Source organism: Limanda limanda, chromosome 9, assembly GCF_963576545.1.
Source record: "Limanda limanda chromosome 9, fLimLim1.1, whole genome shotgun sequence".
In the NCBI taxonomy this organism is placed as follows: domain Eukaryota; kingdom Metazoa; phylum Chordata; class Actinopteri; order Pleuronectiformes; family Pleuronectidae; genus Limanda; species Limanda limanda.
Genome location: NC_083644.1, coordinates 17,863,231 through 17,880,497, shown reverse-complemented (window position 1 = coordinate 17,880,497; position 17,267 = coordinate 17,863,231). Strand labels below are relative to the sequence as shown.

Genomic DNA, 17,267 nt, shown 5'->3' with positions numbered 1-17,267 from the left:
ACAAGTTGGAGAGTAGGTCATGCAGTTTGATGTTTTGAAATGTAGGCCTACTTCTTTTATTGCTGAGGCAGGCCTGCTTGGAGACCTGTCCATATCTTGCAACAATATGTATAGTTACATCTAATTAAAAGAAAGCAGACACTTGCAAAACAATTTCCAGTTTGGGCTTAACTCACTCTTCCAGTAACAACCCTCACCAAAGACCACCAATCCCTGCCTGTAGATGGAACTGAGTGAGGAGCGAAGACAGGAGAAGACCAAGGGAAGTGGCTTTGTCTACAACAACTCTTCAAAGAGTCTGTAAAGAAGAAGACAAACAAGAAGACGACGAAGGACAAGGGGGCAAAACTGCAGCAGCTCTCCCGCGATCTCAGAGAAAGAGGAAGAAGACAAAGACTGGGAAAACATTGGTTCAAAGTAGAGCAGAAAGGCAATTTCCTCTGCCTCCTCCGCAAAAATGCTTGAGGAAGACAAAAGTGAAACCGAATCCGATTGAATCCTTTGTTATGACTGCAACTGCGACAGCACCAATGACCTTACCAGCACCCACCTCTCTTCATTCCTCTGTCTTTGATCAAACCTTTCCACTGCCTCACTCTTTAAAAAATTCTTCCTTTTTGTAAATCACTTGTAAAGCCCCCTGAGTTACACTTGATTGGTTTAAAAGCAGTTTTTTGATTTACCCTTTTTTTAACACAGTCTTTCATTGTTTACATGGGTGCAGTTTCTTTTTTCACCCAAGGTTATGGGATGAGTAATTCAATGGTACATTCTTTAGGTTTGCCAGCAGAGGTGGAGAAACCAGTTTGAGACACGGAGTGTCAGACTCTGCTCTACATGGACAGGCATAATAACTTAGAACAGAATGAGGCACAGGCCACATTCATGTATTCTCTCCTAACAGTGTATTTATTAATTCAGCCAAGCAAGTTAGTAAAAACTACTGAACAAATTTCCATGGAACTTTGGACAGGACCAAGAGAGAACTTCAACTCTCCTCATTGTTTAAAACTATATTTTTTGTTCATTACACACTTAGTTACCCACTAGGAAGCTCTGATCAGACTTCCCCTTTGGATCGAAGGAAGTTGGTTAAAAAGCTTAAATGTTTCTCTGTCGTCCAAATCTTTTTGTCTTTCGATCTTTAAACAATTTGCCAATTTTTTAAGGTGATCATTTCACCCCATGATTTTTTGAAACTCCTTTATTCCTTACTCTCTTGAGTGTATTTCGGTCTTTCTGTCCATACCTTGTTTATTGTTGTTGTTTTGTTTAGTCACTGTTGTTTTTCATAGTATTGTCCATTGTACCGTTCTGTTTCCCATCTGCGAGTGTTTGGGCCCCCATCAAAATCTAAGTGTGGATTTTTCACACTTTCCTTTTTTCTGGAATAATACATAAAACATGATGTCTGTTCAACTTAAAAGACCTCTTTTTTTTCGCCTTCGTCTTGATAATAATACCTAATAAACAGTGCAACAAAAAACAAAAAATAAACCAAATCTGCACATACTTTGGGGTGAGCCAAGCAAATCATTTAGATACATTGTTTATACCTGGACATAGAACCTGATGGAAAAAATTGGACAGAGGACAGCTTGATTGAATTTAAGTTGAGCCTTGCCAGAAGTATGTGCTCTGCTGAGTTAGATTAACTAATTAGTAATTAGAAATGACAAGTCAGCATGTCCGCTGTGAGAAATGCTTGACAGGCACAATATAAGAAGTTTGGGAACTCCTAATCTACTCAGATTATTAGGGAACCATAACATTAGACAAATGTAAAGTGCCTGAAGTCCATCAATCAGTCTCTCCTACATTCTGCAAAAACTGTACATAGATCTTGCTTTATACACACTGTACATGTATACATGTATACACACACACACACACACACACACACACACACACAGGGTCACACTGATGCACACTTGCTCGCATTTGGAGAGAGATCAGTTTGGCATTCCACTCACAGGTGTTTATTTTTAGCCCACAGCCTCAATCCCCCCTTTATCTGGACCTGGGCAATTGTGTCCAACTGTGAGATTGTGTTACTGGTTTACTGTCATTCACCAAACTACACAGTGCACGCATCACAAGAGAAGAAGCTTTTCAATGGGAAATTACAAATCAAGACCGTCGCAGACATGTACAGGTAATGGCTGGAGGTCTTTGTGATTGTGTGTGTGATATTTGCTCAGGTCTAAAAGTGTGTGTTTTACTTCTTTACTAACACAACACATTTCAACATGATTGATATTCACTTTCTTATTTATATAAAACACATAAAGAAAGGTAAATGGATATTGGATATTTCTGCTTATAGGTGATAACAAGAAATGGAAAATGTTTTTAAGATGTTACTATGTTTGATGTTGTGTAGACGAGTGGAAGAAGAAGGTGGGGGAGTCGTACTCTGTCATCGTTGAGAAGTTGGAAGATGACCTTAAGCTCAAAGACAGTGAGCTCACGGACCTCCAACTTGCTTTTGGGTGACAAAAACAGTTTTTCATGTCAAAAGTGCAACTCATTGTATGTAATTCAATCTAAAATAACATTAGTGCTTGTCATGGCTGTATTCTCCTCCGTTGGCTAACTGTTGTGCGTCAGTAGGGCCTCAGTTGTGTCTCAAGCGGGTGATGTTGTTTTTCTGTGGCTCAGCTCCGATGAGGCCTTTCAGAAGGTGAACGTAAGCTACCGCACAGAGAAGGGGCTGTCACTGCTGCATCTCTGCTGCGTGTGTGGAGGTATGCATGACTGGAGTCTATTAATAACTCCCCGACAAATTCTGCCTGTGGAGGGAAGGATTACTAGAGACTGACTGGTGCTATTGTCTGGAGATGACCTTTCCAGTTTTAGATACATTGATATATACTGTACATAAAGGTTGCATATGGGAAGTTCTAATTTATCTGTGGCTCCTTCACAATAAACCTGATCCTGAATGAAGCATATTTCACTGTTTGATACTTGTGACCAGGGAGCAAGGCCCATATCCACACCCTGATGCTCAAAGGCCTGCGTCCTTCCAGACTGTCCAGGAACGGGTTCACCGCTCTGCACCTGGCAGCTTACAAGGTGAAGATCTCAGATGCTTTCATTGTCCCACCTTTGTCTCTCTCGCCATTGTCTCATTTGTCATCCAATAAAGAGCTTTCTACATTTTACCACATGGTGGAGTGCAAGTACCGTCAAAGCCAGTGTGGTTTACAGCTCCATATCTTCAGTTAGTGTAAAACCCTGTGGCCCTGTTGTGTATCGATTTGATTCTATAACACAGGACAACGCTGAGCTGTTGACTGCTCTTCTCCACGGAGGGTCCGATGTGCAGCAGCTGGGGTACGGCGCCCTCACTGCCCTGCACGTCGCTACATTGGTTGGACACCACGAGGTGAGAGATGACCCTGGTGCACCAGAGGAAACATATTGATTTTTCAAGGCTTCTGCACAATGGTAATTTTGTCATTTTCCCCCAACCAGGCAGCAGATATTCTCCTACAGCACGGGGCTTATGTGAACGTCCAAGACGCTGTGTTTTTCACTCCACTGCATATTGCTTGCTACAATGGCCACGAGGAGGTAAAGTGCTCCTGTTTAACCACAGCTGCCGATAGAAATACACATACACATGCCTCAAAGCTGTTCAAATTGGACACTGAAAATATACATTCCTGTGTCTCAGGTTGCAAAGCTGCTGCTGAAGTTTGAGGCAGATGTGGATGTGAGTGGTGAGGTGGGGGACCGGCCCCTGCACCTGGCCGCAGCCAAGGGTTTCCTCAGCATCATCAAACTGCTGATGGGGGAAGGGAGCAAAGCCAATGGTGAAACTCCAGATATTTCCCACATTTAGTTAAGATTCACTTGAGTCAGTGGCCTGTAAATAAACAACAATAACATATCTCAATGCTGTAGCTAGAATTTCCCACTATCTTATGGGTGTAAAACAGCTTTTAAGCTGCATCCAAGTGCTAAACCTGCAGATTAATCTCAATGGTACAGGGACTCTGGCCCCAGCTGGCAGTAATACCAATGAATGTGACAATTTTCGAATAATTTCCTAAGCTTTGAAGTACACAATGTGCTGTGAACAATTCTCAAAATATATACAATGATGTGGGACTTTGCATAAAGCTATAAAGCCGACACTGGAAGGAATTCCTTTAATGTTCACCTAACTGAATCAGGAATGGTGCATGGATGTCTAACATATAATTGTCCCCTCTGTGGGAATTGGCCCCCCTTTCCGAACCCCAATTTAGAAACAAACTAGATCTGCCACTGCTCAGGGAAGCTGACAAGATTCTGTGTTTAGAGACGACAGCGAGAACTATCTCCAACTGTCCTGCTTTCCCTTTTCCAGTTAACGCTCAGGACAACGAAGATCACACTCCTCTTCACTTCTGCGCTCGTTTTGGTCACCATGATATTGTGAGCTTCCTTCTGCAGGGCAACTTCGATGTGCAGCCTCACTCTGTCAACATCTACGGGGACACGCCACTACACCTGTAAACGGTTTCACAGTGTTTGTAGCCTCCTGTAAGTTTTTAGTCGATGATACAGACGTTCATCGACTAAAACGTACGGGTGTTCTGTATGTTCTGTTTCCTCAGGGCGTGCTACAATGGCAAGTTTGCTGCGGTGAAGGAGATTATACAACATTCTGGAACCGAAAGTCTTTCAAAGGAGAACATATTCAGTGAGACAGTACTTCACAGGTATCGTGCGGCTTTCTATCTATATTTATACTATGCAAGAAATATTCATTCACATACTGTACAGAGACACGAGTTATATGTCACATGACAAAATGTCGAATTTGAAGGTCACCTCAAAGGAGACATATTACGCTTTTTCAGTCATTATATCCTTTTTTGTGCTATATAGTTCCACAGTAAAGGAAGGTTGCGGAAAACACTTGAAATGCCTCGTTAGTGGTCCGCCTCATACAATGGCCCATATTTGCTTTATGCACTTATAGTGGAAAATCTGAAACGCTACCTAACAAAGTCAAGTCAAGCAAAAGCAGAGCCCAACATTTCCTACATGAGCTGGAAGCGGTTGACCAATCACAACGGAGCTAGTCAACCGGCCAATCAGAGTTCCAAACAGAGTAGACAGGGTTTGATTGGGAGGGGGGGCTCTTAAAGAGACTGGAGCAAAAAACAATTTGCTTCAGACAGAAGCTGAAAAGAGGTTTTGCAGTTTTTTCAAGTGTCGTGTTTTCTGAACATTAGAGCGTGTACACATTTTCAACAAAAAAACAAATGAAGATTATGATGCTGACCATTTGCATAATATGTCTCCTTTAAAACACATTGTCCGTGCTGAGGAGGTGATAATGAGTAAATCCTCTGTGACAGTGCGTGCACCTACGGTAAAGACCTGGAAATGATCAAGTTCTTGCTGTGTCAGAACGCCATGAGCATCAACCATCAGGGCCGGGACGGACACACAGGTGACCTTTCTACCGTTACGTCTCTGTTCACGTGTGCAGCCAAGTTAAGAGCAAAGCCAGCGGTGAGCCTCATTGTTACTGTGTGTGTGATGTGACCCGCTCAGCCCTGCACAGCGCCTGTTTCCACGGTCACATCCGCCTGGTACAGTTCTTGTTGGACAGCGGTGCAGACATGAACCTGGTGGCCTGTGACCCGAGCAGGTCCAGCGGGGAGAAGGACGAGCAGACCTGCCTGATGTGGGCGTATGAAAAAGGTTTCTTTGGACGCTGATGAACTCAGCTTTAAAAAAAGACAAATTAAAAACAAGCATTACCACTCACATTGTGCTTCCCAGGTCACGATGCCATCGTCACCTTACTGAAACACTACACGCGTCCTGATGACTCCCCCTGCAATGAGTATTCCCAACCAGGAGGGGGTACGTTACCCTTCTTACAGTTATTTAATGGAATAAGATCACATACGTCTGCTAATTAACTAGCCTGAATGTGTCGACTCTCTTCCAGATGGGTCCTATGTTTCTGTTCCGTCTCCTCTGGGAAAGATCAAGAGCATGACTAAAGGTAGTGAGACGGAGCGAAGCACAACAGATTCTCCCCCCACTTCACATCCCTGTCAGCTGACATGGCAGCACACACTGTCTGCTGCCAAGGGAAAGGGTCTTCTCAGCTGCTGATTATATTCTTTCAAGTGAAATCTGTTTCCATCTGTGTGATATTCATTTGTAATATCAAATAGATCCTTCTCCCTCAAATATGTAGAGCATCCTTGGGGCCCTCGAAAGGAGCTATCAAAATTTAAGTTATTGTTATTATTAATATCTCATAATGTCATCAACTGATCTCTAAACACAAACATAAGAGTTAAAAAAATGTTTGGGCCTAAATAGAAAAATATATCGGTAACTGAAACTGAAACATCTTTATAGTTTAAACATTGACTGCTATACCACACCATGTCATGCCATACTGAGCCGTACCAAATTGAATCATGCCATTATAAACCAAGCCATGCCATGTCATGCAAAGAAAAGCCAAATAAAACCATGCCAAGCTATCCCATACCATATTATCTGGTCCAAACATTTACCATGCTTTTAAAAGAATTCACCACATAGAACATATTTTGATTATCATAGTGCAGATTTACCTGGAAAGGGTCTCTGAGTTAAAACTGGTTGAATTCTGTGTTGGCTCACTCAGTTTAATATGGGCTAAATGTTTCATTAAACCCTGTTCTTTGTTTCCAGAGAAAGCTGAGGTTCTGCTGCTCAGAGCCAGTCTTCCATCTCACTTCCACCTGCAGCTGTCTGACCTGGAGTTTAATGAAATTATCGGATCAGGTAACTCTCTTCATAGCTTCTCTGTTTTCAATTCAGCAAACATAACTCCAGACCTGGCAGTGATATTGACAATCACATCTGCTTATCTCTCAGGCTCCTTCGGGAGAGTCTACAGAGGCAAATGTCGAAAAAAAGTTGTGGCCATAAAACGGTACTTGTCCATATCACACAAACAGATAAAGGTGCCATTTTGCCTTCGCTATTAGAACAGACTGATTCTTCCCTCTCCTCTGTAGCTATCGAGCCAACACGTACTGCTCCAAGTCAGACGTGGACATGTTCTGCAGAGAGGTCTCCATCCTCTGTCGCCTCAACCACCCCTGTATCATCCATTTTGAGGGGGCGTGTCTGGACGACCCCAGCCAGTTCGCCATCGTCACTCAGTACATCTCTGGAGGCTCGCTGTTCTCCCTGCTGCACGAGCAGAAGAGGTGAGGAGCTGTGCATGGCCCACTGGAGCTCACAGTATAGTACAGTATTGCAGTGTGCGCAGTATAGAATGTGTAAAACTTTGCAGAATTAAACTAATGTCAGGTTAACATCAGATCTACACTAAATGACCGGGAAAATAGAGAGCGCAGTCTTGTAAATAATTCAAAGGAAATTGTGATGGACAGTTTTTGTCTTTGTTTTCTAATGTTTTATTGATTAAATGATTAAGTGAAAATAATGGTTAGTTCCACCCCTATAATAAAGGTTTAGTACGCGAGTATTTATAATCATTTAATGTAGAATTGTTGCTCACTCTTTAGCAGAATGAAGTTAATTAATTTCTGTGGTCTGTCTTTAACAATGTGGTCTGGTCTTGTATTGAATTTTACTGCTTCACCATAATTACGCTTGTTCCTTCAAAAGTAATAGGAACACGTTTCATCCTCCATAACCATAGAACTGACTCAACGACTCAACTCACATTAACTGAATGTTCATATTTGCAGGGTTGTTGTATTATTTAGCTTTTTTTAATCTAAAATGTGTATTTATTAAACTCCTATCAAATTTAGTGAAGAAAGCTTCCAAAATGTGGTTCCTCACACACACAGGACAGGGACCAAATCCTGATGCTGAGATTAAAAAGACGTCAAACCATCCTGAGGAGTCACGGAACAAGTTTACTCAACAGAACTAACTGACTGTTTCAGGTCTGATTATCCTCCTTAGATGCACCTCACTCCACTCACCCCCTCACCCCCTGTCCCTCCCCCTCAGGCCTGGATGATCATTGATCCAGATGAAGTGTTCCGCTAACTGGGGGGACAGGTGCTGTCTTTATTGACTGTCCTATTGATCCGTGTAAAGTGCTGCGTGTGATTGGCGGGGCCTATTGATCCGGCACTAAGTGGCTGCTGCTTTAATGATGTGTCAATGCACAGGCTCATCGACCTGCAGTCCAAGCTCATCATTGCCATCGACGTGGCCAAGGGCATGGAGTACCTGCACAACCTCACCCAGCCCATCATTCACCGGGACCTCAACAGGTGGGGGCCACAGTAATAACATGTGTGGTGGGATGGTGTTGTTAGTCCTAAATAACGGTTTGTTGTTGCAAATAATACATGTGTTCCTTCCAGCCACAATATACTGCTTTATGAGGATGGACACGCGGTCGTGGCGGATTTCGGAGGTGAGGGGACGTGTGAGCAGCATCGAATGAATGGATTAACCGTTTAATACGTCCACCTTCAGAGGCTCTTTAACTCGTTTCTGTCCGCTGGTGGGGAAATGGTGCTGATGAAACTGGGCCCTTTGAAGGGAGGAATAAGATTCGTAGGAAATTGATCGAGGTGAATCGACTTAATTACACAAGCAAATCTTTATTGTCTAAAGGGGTTTTGCTGCTACTATGTCACATGGTCTGCTCTGACCAGCAGTTCACAGAGGCTAACATACAGTCTGTAAATAAAGATGGATGACGTGTCTCCTCTTCCTCCCGAGTCTGCACAGTAGTGATCAGGGGATGGAGCCGCTGTACAGAGGTCTACAGCCAGCCACCAGGGGGCAATCAAGACGCTTTGGCTTCACTTTTGGGAGCAGTCATGTTGTCCATCTTTATATACAGTCTATGGTGGCTTATTTGAACGTTCAATTGATGTTGTGCATAGTTGACCTTACCGAGTCAGTTTACTGACATTATGACTTGTGCTGCTGTTACATTTTATTTTCATATTCACCAGGAGTCACTTGTGCCTACAATGGTCACTATTCAACAGCATGTATTTGCTTTAATGCATTTTTAAGCCATTCACCGATAGAGTTTACAAAGAGTTAGACTGATTAAGATGAACATTATTCTATTTACTTCTTTATATATATATATATGTTTATTTACACTTTAATATAATAGGGTTGGGCTGAGGATAAGCCCATTATATAAATACTACAATAACACATACAATAACATGCCGTACAATAATAATAATTTATTTTAAAAGTCTAAATTCATGACAACATTTCTAATGCATAACATCAAAAAGCACCAATTATCTTAGCAATTCATTCTTTTCTTAATATATTATATTATGAAAAGGTGTCATAGTGATATCAACCATCCATTCTAACCCTCAGGAGAAAAGCTTTTAGTGGGCAGCCATGTGTCTGTTGGTTTCACTTCAGTTAGGTCTTTGTAACGTTTGGCAGTCAGGAGTGTTCCCTCACTGGCTCCACTGATATAAACACATCTTAACAACATAGTTGCAAATCAATGTGTGTTCTTTAAATCACTGTCTGTCTCTCTCTTCATCTGCAGAATCCAGATTCCTACAATCTGTAGAAGAGGATAATATGACCAAGCAGCCGGGGGTCAGAGCTGTCGCCTTCTTTTGTTTTTCTTTTAGTACCAATGTGACAGCATGCAAAACAAAACCCTTTTGAAATGAGTTTGCTTCCTCCCTTTGGCCAAATACTCTCACACCATCTGCAGAATTCATGGGAGGATGAGGCACTTTTCTTTTTCTCTGTTTTTCTGCCGGAGCTCAAGCCAAATCTTCTGCTGGCACCTGTCATCAATTACCCACCTGCTAAAAAAAAACTGCCTGTACGCAGATTCTGTCTCAATGTGCTGACTCATCACTGCACAGACTGCTTGGCCTGCAGTTTGATGTTAAGTGTGTTGCATCTCCCGGGAGCTGCCTGTTGTGAGGAACTACTTGCCCTTGCTGGGATGCAGTGTTTATGTCAGTAATTGGGGCTCATTGTGTGTGTGTGTGTATGTGTGTGTGTGTCTGTGAAGGTCTGACTCAGTATCTTAAAAATTAAATCTCACAATGTTATTCCCTTTTAAACCTAGTCCATAAATAAAACTGATTACCATGACAAAATAGATTTCACTCTAATTTATTGTATACTTGCCCTTGTGTGTTTGTGTGTGCGCGTGTGTGTGTGTGTGCATGAGTGTTTGTGATGGTTTGACTTAATATCTCTTAATTAAATCTTATTCTCTTTTAAACCCAGTGAAATCAATATTATTTCCATGACAATACAGAATTACATTTTATTTTATGTCTCATTGCCTTTATGTGTGTGTGTGTGTGTGTGTGTGTGTGTGTGTGTGTGTGTGTGTGTGTGTGTGTGTGTGTGTGTGTGTGTGTGTGTGTGTGTGTGTGTGTGTGTGTGTGTGTGTGTGTGTGTGTGTGTGTGTGTGTGTGTGTGTGTGTGTGTGTGTGTGTGTGTGTGTGTGTGTGTGTGTGTGTGTGTGTGTGTGTGTGCAGAACCTGCGATGGATGGCTCCAGAGGTGTTCACCCAGTGTACTCGCTACTCAGTGAAGGCGGACATGTTCAGCTACGCCCTCTGTCTGTGGGAGCTGCTCACTGGAGAAATTCCCTTTGCCCACTTGAAACCTGGTAATTTCTATGGCAAAAGGGACAGGGAGGAGGGGGGGGGGGGATGATTACAGACCACTACCATCCCAGACACATCAAACAAACACATTCAGACATTCTTGTTTTCAATCAAACCTTTAAAATTACAAATGTTTGTCAATTTTAACATGCTCATGTTAAAAGCAGGTATACTTTTTTAGTGTTCACTGTCTTTGTTTCGAATGTTAGCTTCCCAGCATTTGTTAACTAAACATATCCAGGACCAGTTGAGGCATTTTGTTTAGAATAATGAATTTAAGAGGGAAGGTCAGAGATACGATCAGGATACGATCTTCTGTGGAGCAGGTTATATCTGAACAACACATTTCATATGGGTTAAGATATTTGATTGTCAACCAAAGTGGCTGCACCGGCTGTCAATACGTCCAGAGAGCTAACACAAATATAAAATATGAACTAACACGGGACAAAAGGCCATTAGACAAAAGTCAATCGTTTTAAAGCTATTTATTTGAAGTGTTCTGCTGCCCTCAGCTGCCGCAGCAGCAGACATGGCCTACCATCACATCCGCCCCCCCGTTGGTTACTCCATCCCCAAACCCATCTCTGCTCTTCTGATGAGAGGCTGGAACGCAAGCCCACAGGTAAACAACCTCTCGAACATTTATCATAGCAACTTGGTTTTCATTACTAACATGTACGCAACAGCATAAACATTTGTACATAATATGGTGTCCATCCACAGTGTACTTCACAATGGAATTTATGCAGAACATAATATGGCTTCTTAGTTTCAAGCTGTAAGATAACCCTGCAGTGATATAACCTTCCATGTCATTAACTATCTTGACGTGCTGCAGCTCTGAGCAGAGATGCTGAGTCAGCTTGCCTGTGCATGCAGTGACATGGGACTGATGTATCCCCACATGATACATTCACAAAACGCCTGCTCATATTGAAATGCACATGTGACCTTGATGGTCCTGCCTTGACGCTGTAATGTTCATAATTAGCCGGGCATGTTTTCTTTTTTCTTTGCCTCATTAAGACTCGATATTACACGGCCGAGCCAGTTGGCACATTTCTCCCTCGGAGGTCCGTCTCCGTCCTGTTTGTCACTTATCACTGACAACCTGTCGCCCGTTGGTGGACACGTCTCCCCCAGGCGATCGCTGGCTCCCTGTCACAGAGCGTGATTGTGATTTAAGGCCATCACAAGGTTGCACGTGCAGACGGCTCTCATAAGGCTTCACCTGTACAGTTACCATGGGGGTTTACAATGTGTTTGTTAAAGCCTGAGAAACAGAATGTCGAGGTACAAGCATGTTTAACTCTCCTGCTTTGAGGTGAACACTTGTTTCTCTCACAAATCCATTTAAGTTGAAATTGCAATAAACATGATCATGTGAACTTTTAAAACTAAAACAGAGTTTTTATGGGGGGAGCGGAATATCAAAACAAGAGAACTTTGAAAGCCTTTTGCTTTAAGTTGGTTTTTATATTTCATGTTTTCCTCATAATTTCCTGAACCTTTCTTTTCATTGTTGCTATTTCCAGGATGCAGATAGACAAGCCGCTGTGTGGGGATGTGATGTATAATAGAAGAGCTCTGGGCTGGAGACAGCGTTTGTTCTTTTACAGTGAGGCAGGAGATCTGAGGGCTGCTTTTGAAGCAGAGTTCACCTTTGCTTCATGTGTGGGTGGACTAACATGAGCAGAATACACAGGGAAGTGAGAATACACCTGTGTGTGTGTCTGATTTGGGTCATACCTCTTTCATCTGATTTTACAAACAAATGACCAGGTTTGCCCTCAGGAACCCACTAACAGTTTTCTCCTGAGCCTCTGTTGAATGGCGGAATTATTTGAGAGATAATGCCTTTATACAATTAATCACTGGCTTCAATTCATAAACCTGGTTTATAATGTTCTATTTTATTTTGTATCATCCCTTTTCTCATCTGTAATCAGTGATATTTATTTGTATTTCTCATCAGTGCTCTGTTCCTGTGTGCTCTTCAAATTGCTTTTGTTTCCTGTTGTTTGCCTTCAATGTAACATTTTTTTAACTTGCGAAGCACCTTGTAACTGTGTTATGAAAGTGTAATAATATTAGTTATCTTTCAGTTTTTACAGTTTCTTGCATAAGTATGACATTATATATGAAATATGAATGAGTTCAATAATATGAGATAATCTAAACAAAATATATGCCCATCTTATTCTTGAAAATGTACTTCTGTTACAGAATTTGTCTATTTCTTCTGGCATATGTGTGTTTTTTGTCTAGTTTTAATTGTACAAGACAATGGTGATATATAAATCATTACTGATGGTTCTCATATACCACAATTTCTTGTGACAAAAATCAATAAATAGTTGATCACAAACACTTGTTCTGCTTCAGGACAGGCCTGAGTTCCCTGAGGTGGTCTCCAGTCTAGAGGAATGCTTGTGCAACGTTGAGGTAAATAGTATCACATTAATTCCTAAATGTTAGCCTCACACACACAACATACATGCTGCACAATGACATTCTCCACGTCTGTGCTTGTGTTTGTGTCACAGCTGATGTCTCCAGTCTCCAGTAACAGCAGCGGCTCCCTGTCGCCCTCCTCCTCCTCTGACTGTCTGTTGGCGCGAGGAGGACCAGGCCGCGGCCACGTGGCCGCCCTTCGCTCTCGCTTTGAGCTGGAGTACGCCCTCAACACCCGCGCCTATGCCTGCTGGTCTCAGAGGTAAGAGAAATGAAGAGCGTCCTCAGAAAGGTGGAGGTCGAGAAGACGAGGGTCATACTGCACCACATCCACATGCACCCAGTAATCAGCTACTGGTCAGTCAGGAAGCTAGGATCCCCTTCTGCTGAGTTTCTGTTTTAATAACTTCACAAAATGTTGTATGATGTTGGGGATAAAATAAAAATGTTTAAACGTTTAAATAAAAGCTTTAACTAAAAAGGACACTTTAGTAAATGCACACATATGATACAAAGACATAATTTCCTTATATATAGTCAATATACATATGGAACACAAGCACTGTAGTTAATGTCATACAGCATTTACATGCCCCTGGATTATATCTTCAAGGATATTTCTCTATAGTACTCACCACTATGCCGGTGGAGGGGGGCCTGAAGTGTTGGACTTTCAAGTGGAATCAGTGTTGCAGCCAAATCCAATACAATTGAAGTAACTTGGGACTGATTCTTCAAATGCAAAAAAACAACAGAAAAAAACACAACATGCCTCCATACTGCTCCTGTGGTGTCATCTAAGTGTCTGCAAGCTCCGACATTCAAATTGGACTCGAAAAGGCTGAATTTACACCCTGTTTTTAGCCTCAATGTCCTCTGACATCTTCCTCCTAGATACTGCTGCAGTTTCTGCAGCTATCAAATACTTTGTCTTTTTTATACTTATGGTATAGAGGCAATAAATTAACCTATAAATCTGATGTTTATTGTTCAACAGGCGAAATTCAATAAATTGTGTCTGGACTCAAACTTTTCTGACACGAATTCCACAAACATCGTATCTGGGCTTTTATGAACAACATCCTGTAGACCAGTTACTGTCCCAGTGAGGAGGAGCTGCTCAGATTCCAAACAGGAAACAAAGGAAGGACACTGCAATAAAACATGCATGGGATTCTGAGCGAGGAGGAAGGCTTATATTGGACGCCTGGCTTTGAGCTTTGTGTGTGTGTGTGTGTTTGTGTGTATGTGTTTGTGGACTCGGAGCCTAGTAACAGTCACTCTGAGTCCTGTAACAGGAGGTGGGCTTATTGTGTGGTGGCTGTGTCAGTAATTTCCTGCCGCTTCATTAAAGGTTAAATCATCAGGCCTCTCCTGGTTCTTGCACTCGACTCTTGGCACAAGTGCTAATTTAACCACATAAAAATCCAACACCAACAATCTACACGCTGTCAAAGCTGCTATAAATGTTGTACACAGCTCTCACGCAGGGAAAGTGAGAGCAGCCTGGTATTGGTGTAGGTAGGTCGGACATTAGATATTGAATTTCACCTGCTCGTATCCAGCTCCATCTCACCTGTCTTCCTCCATGTAAACAAAGCGGTATGTATATAGAGTGTCAGAGCTGGGGTTGATTTCTATTTATTTTATTTTCAGTGAGCAGCGGCGAGCGTCTGGAGGCCTCTCACTGGAGGAGCTGCGACGGAATATGCAGTTTCCTCCCATTGATCGAAATGGTGTGTGGACAGTTATAGTTTTTATAACCCTGAATCAGTTCCGATTCAAATTAGGATGGGCAACTAAATTTAGCCTTCACATTTGCTTTTAAAACCTTTCCTTAAATATGTTTCTCCTTTATTTCTAACTAGAGCTGTTGCTAATTGGATCCTATATTAAATATAAATGTTTTTCTAATGTAATTGTCTTATTAAATTCTGCTTTTTGCAATTAATAGCAAATTAGAGGACGAGGCCGATGCTATTCGGTTTTATTCCTATTGTAAACAACTCCTAGTCTGTCAACACTTTTTTCTACCCTTTGTGTGCCACCCGGCCACAAGCTCACACCTTTCTAATAAAATACATATTATATTCATTTATGTCTATTCCTAAATGGACTCAGTAATTTCCTAACGCAACTGGACACAGTTCTTTTAAAAAATGCTACTTAAACAGAAGGACATAATGATTTGTTCGGGACTATTTTCAGCAGTGGATTAATACAGATATGGTCCACATTAAGTTTTTATGGCAAACACACTGTGTATGTATCAACTCAAAATAAACCAGTGTCTACATTCATAGAAATAATTAATTTTTTTAACCTAATGAAACAGTGTGGCTCACTGATGCATTTTCCAATAGTTTGGACGATAATAGTAATACCTAATACACAGCTTTATCTCTAAAATGTAAATTGTTCTAAGTTAGTTTTTTTGCCAGACTTGTTATTCACAAAGGAAACTGTACATTAACAGTGACTCATGGTGTCACTGCTGCTGTTTTTCAGGGTACGTGTCCGACCCGATGAGCACCATGAGATTCTGCTCGTCCTACAGCAGCAGCGGCAGCTTCGAGGACAGTAACTGACACCCGGTGCTTTGTGTGACGGCCTTATGATTTTAGATCATCAATATGTTAGAGAATTTACTTTTAGTCAAATTGTATAAGTAGATGGCAGGAGTGGTCCATACTGCAGACCTAACTGTATTTGATAGAAGGATATTGTGTTGGTGAATTCACAGAACACATTTCCCAGTTTCAAAGTACACTTATTAGTTTTATTTGATCTATGTCTTTTTTTTAAATTTTGTTTAGGCTTCTAGATCCTTTATTATAATAATATAAATAATCTAGTTTTTGTGAACATGGTTTGCATAAATCTGAAATACAGTCTTTAAAACCACTGAATGGTTCTAATGATCTCAACTTTTAATCTGCACACAATTTAATGTTTTAAGACAAAAAATAAACAGGTCACTCTCCATCTAATTTCTCATTTTTATTTTCTGAACGTCCAAATCACACAAGCAGTCAGTCAGTGACATATCAAAAGAAAAGGTGAAGCTTCACAAACACGCTACATCATGTGATCAGGCAGTATAAATAAATCTGAAGTGCTTATTACTTTCTCCAAGGAGGTTTTGTGTTTGTCTGTTAAGCTGCTTGCAGACATTCACTGAACTCTTGAGATCCTTCCTAGTTTCTCAAGAGGACGTGTGTTCGAACGCAAATGTCCGCAGAGTTGAGGTGAGCTCACAGCAAAGGATCCCCGGCAGGTTGATGTTGCTTCTCACACGCCAAAGATGCAAAAATGAAAAAGCTGTGCCATTCAAGACACCTACAAAGAAGTCAAGAGAGACAGTGGTGATAAGAAATATAAATGTCTGGGACTCCTTTTATTCATAAATTTATATCTTTTGTACGTGACATAGGTCTCAAATTCTGTTCATAATGGTGTTAAATAATCTTCAGTTATACTCGTTGAAACCTCGTCTAGACACTGTCATCCAAACAAATAATTATATCAAAGCTCCGACTAAATTTGTCATTGACAGACACAGAGCACAGAAACATCTCTTATCACAGCTAAAGCACTTTAAAGTTGTTCATGGCGCGGTGAGTGGAAACACAAAGTGTGTATCATGGGCCAACTCAACTGTGGGAGTCCCAACAACCATGAATAATTCAATCATTTGTGAGTGTGAGTGGAGGAGGATCTGTTTACAGGTAATAGGTGATCGCTGCTGCACTTGATAGCTCACAAAAAACCTACGCCTCTTTGTTACCGACAATAGGAAGTGATGGTCTATTGTGGAGATTTTAATACGGCAGTCATGACTCATTATGCAGCTTCTTCTTCTGGTGAGTGACAGATGAGGACTGAGAAGTTGTTGTAACGTGAACAGAGAAGCTACAAGACACTTGACGGCCAAGGTCAATCTGGAATCCACTTTAGCTCATCGTTGTTTCGTCATTAGACACGAACTGAAGTCCGGACATTTTCCTGAAATTTACTGGGGATGTATATGAGAACGCAAACGTCTGAGTCAGTTGCTCTGGAGATTTTCTGGAACTTTTCCTGCCAGTGCCACAGTAAAATGTCAGAGTGAGCTTATGTTAGAATGCAGCAGGAAAAAGAATGATGTGTTGATGATGTTCCCATGTCCCAGAGC

At 41.6% G+C, this 17,267-nt stretch overlaps 1 protein-coding gene across 1 annotated transcript; it reads left to right on the top strand.

The window, feature by feature from the left end:
* Positions 1 to 2,115: 2,115 nt before the first annotated feature.
* Positions 2,116 to 15,875, top strand: tnni3k (TNNI3 interacting kinase). Its single transcript, XM_061078806.1, has 25 exons — positions 2,116 to 2,155; positions 2,384 to 2,492; positions 2,662 to 2,747; positions 2,981 to 3,078; positions 3,281 to 3,391; positions 3,481 to 3,579; positions 3,683 to 3,821; positions 4,361 to 4,505; positions 4,611 to 4,715; positions 5,361 to 5,455; positions 5,560 to 5,709; positions 5,791 to 5,874; positions 5,963 to 6,019; positions 6,706 to 6,798; positions 6,892 to 6,949; positions 7,035 to 7,229; positions 8,172 to 8,276; positions 8,370 to 8,422; positions 9,545 to 9,597; positions 10,506 to 10,638; positions 11,152 to 11,261; positions 13,025 to 13,084; positions 13,186 to 13,355; positions 14,750 to 14,829; positions 15,602 to 15,875. The coding sequence occupies exons 1-25, from the start codon at positions 2,116 to 2,118 to the stop codon at positions 15,679 to 15,681; spliced, it is 2,508 nt and encodes an 835-aa protein (XP_060934789.1). The 3' UTR covers positions 15,682 to 15,875.
* The last annotated feature ends 1,392 nt before the right edge of the window (positions 15,876 to 17,267 follow it).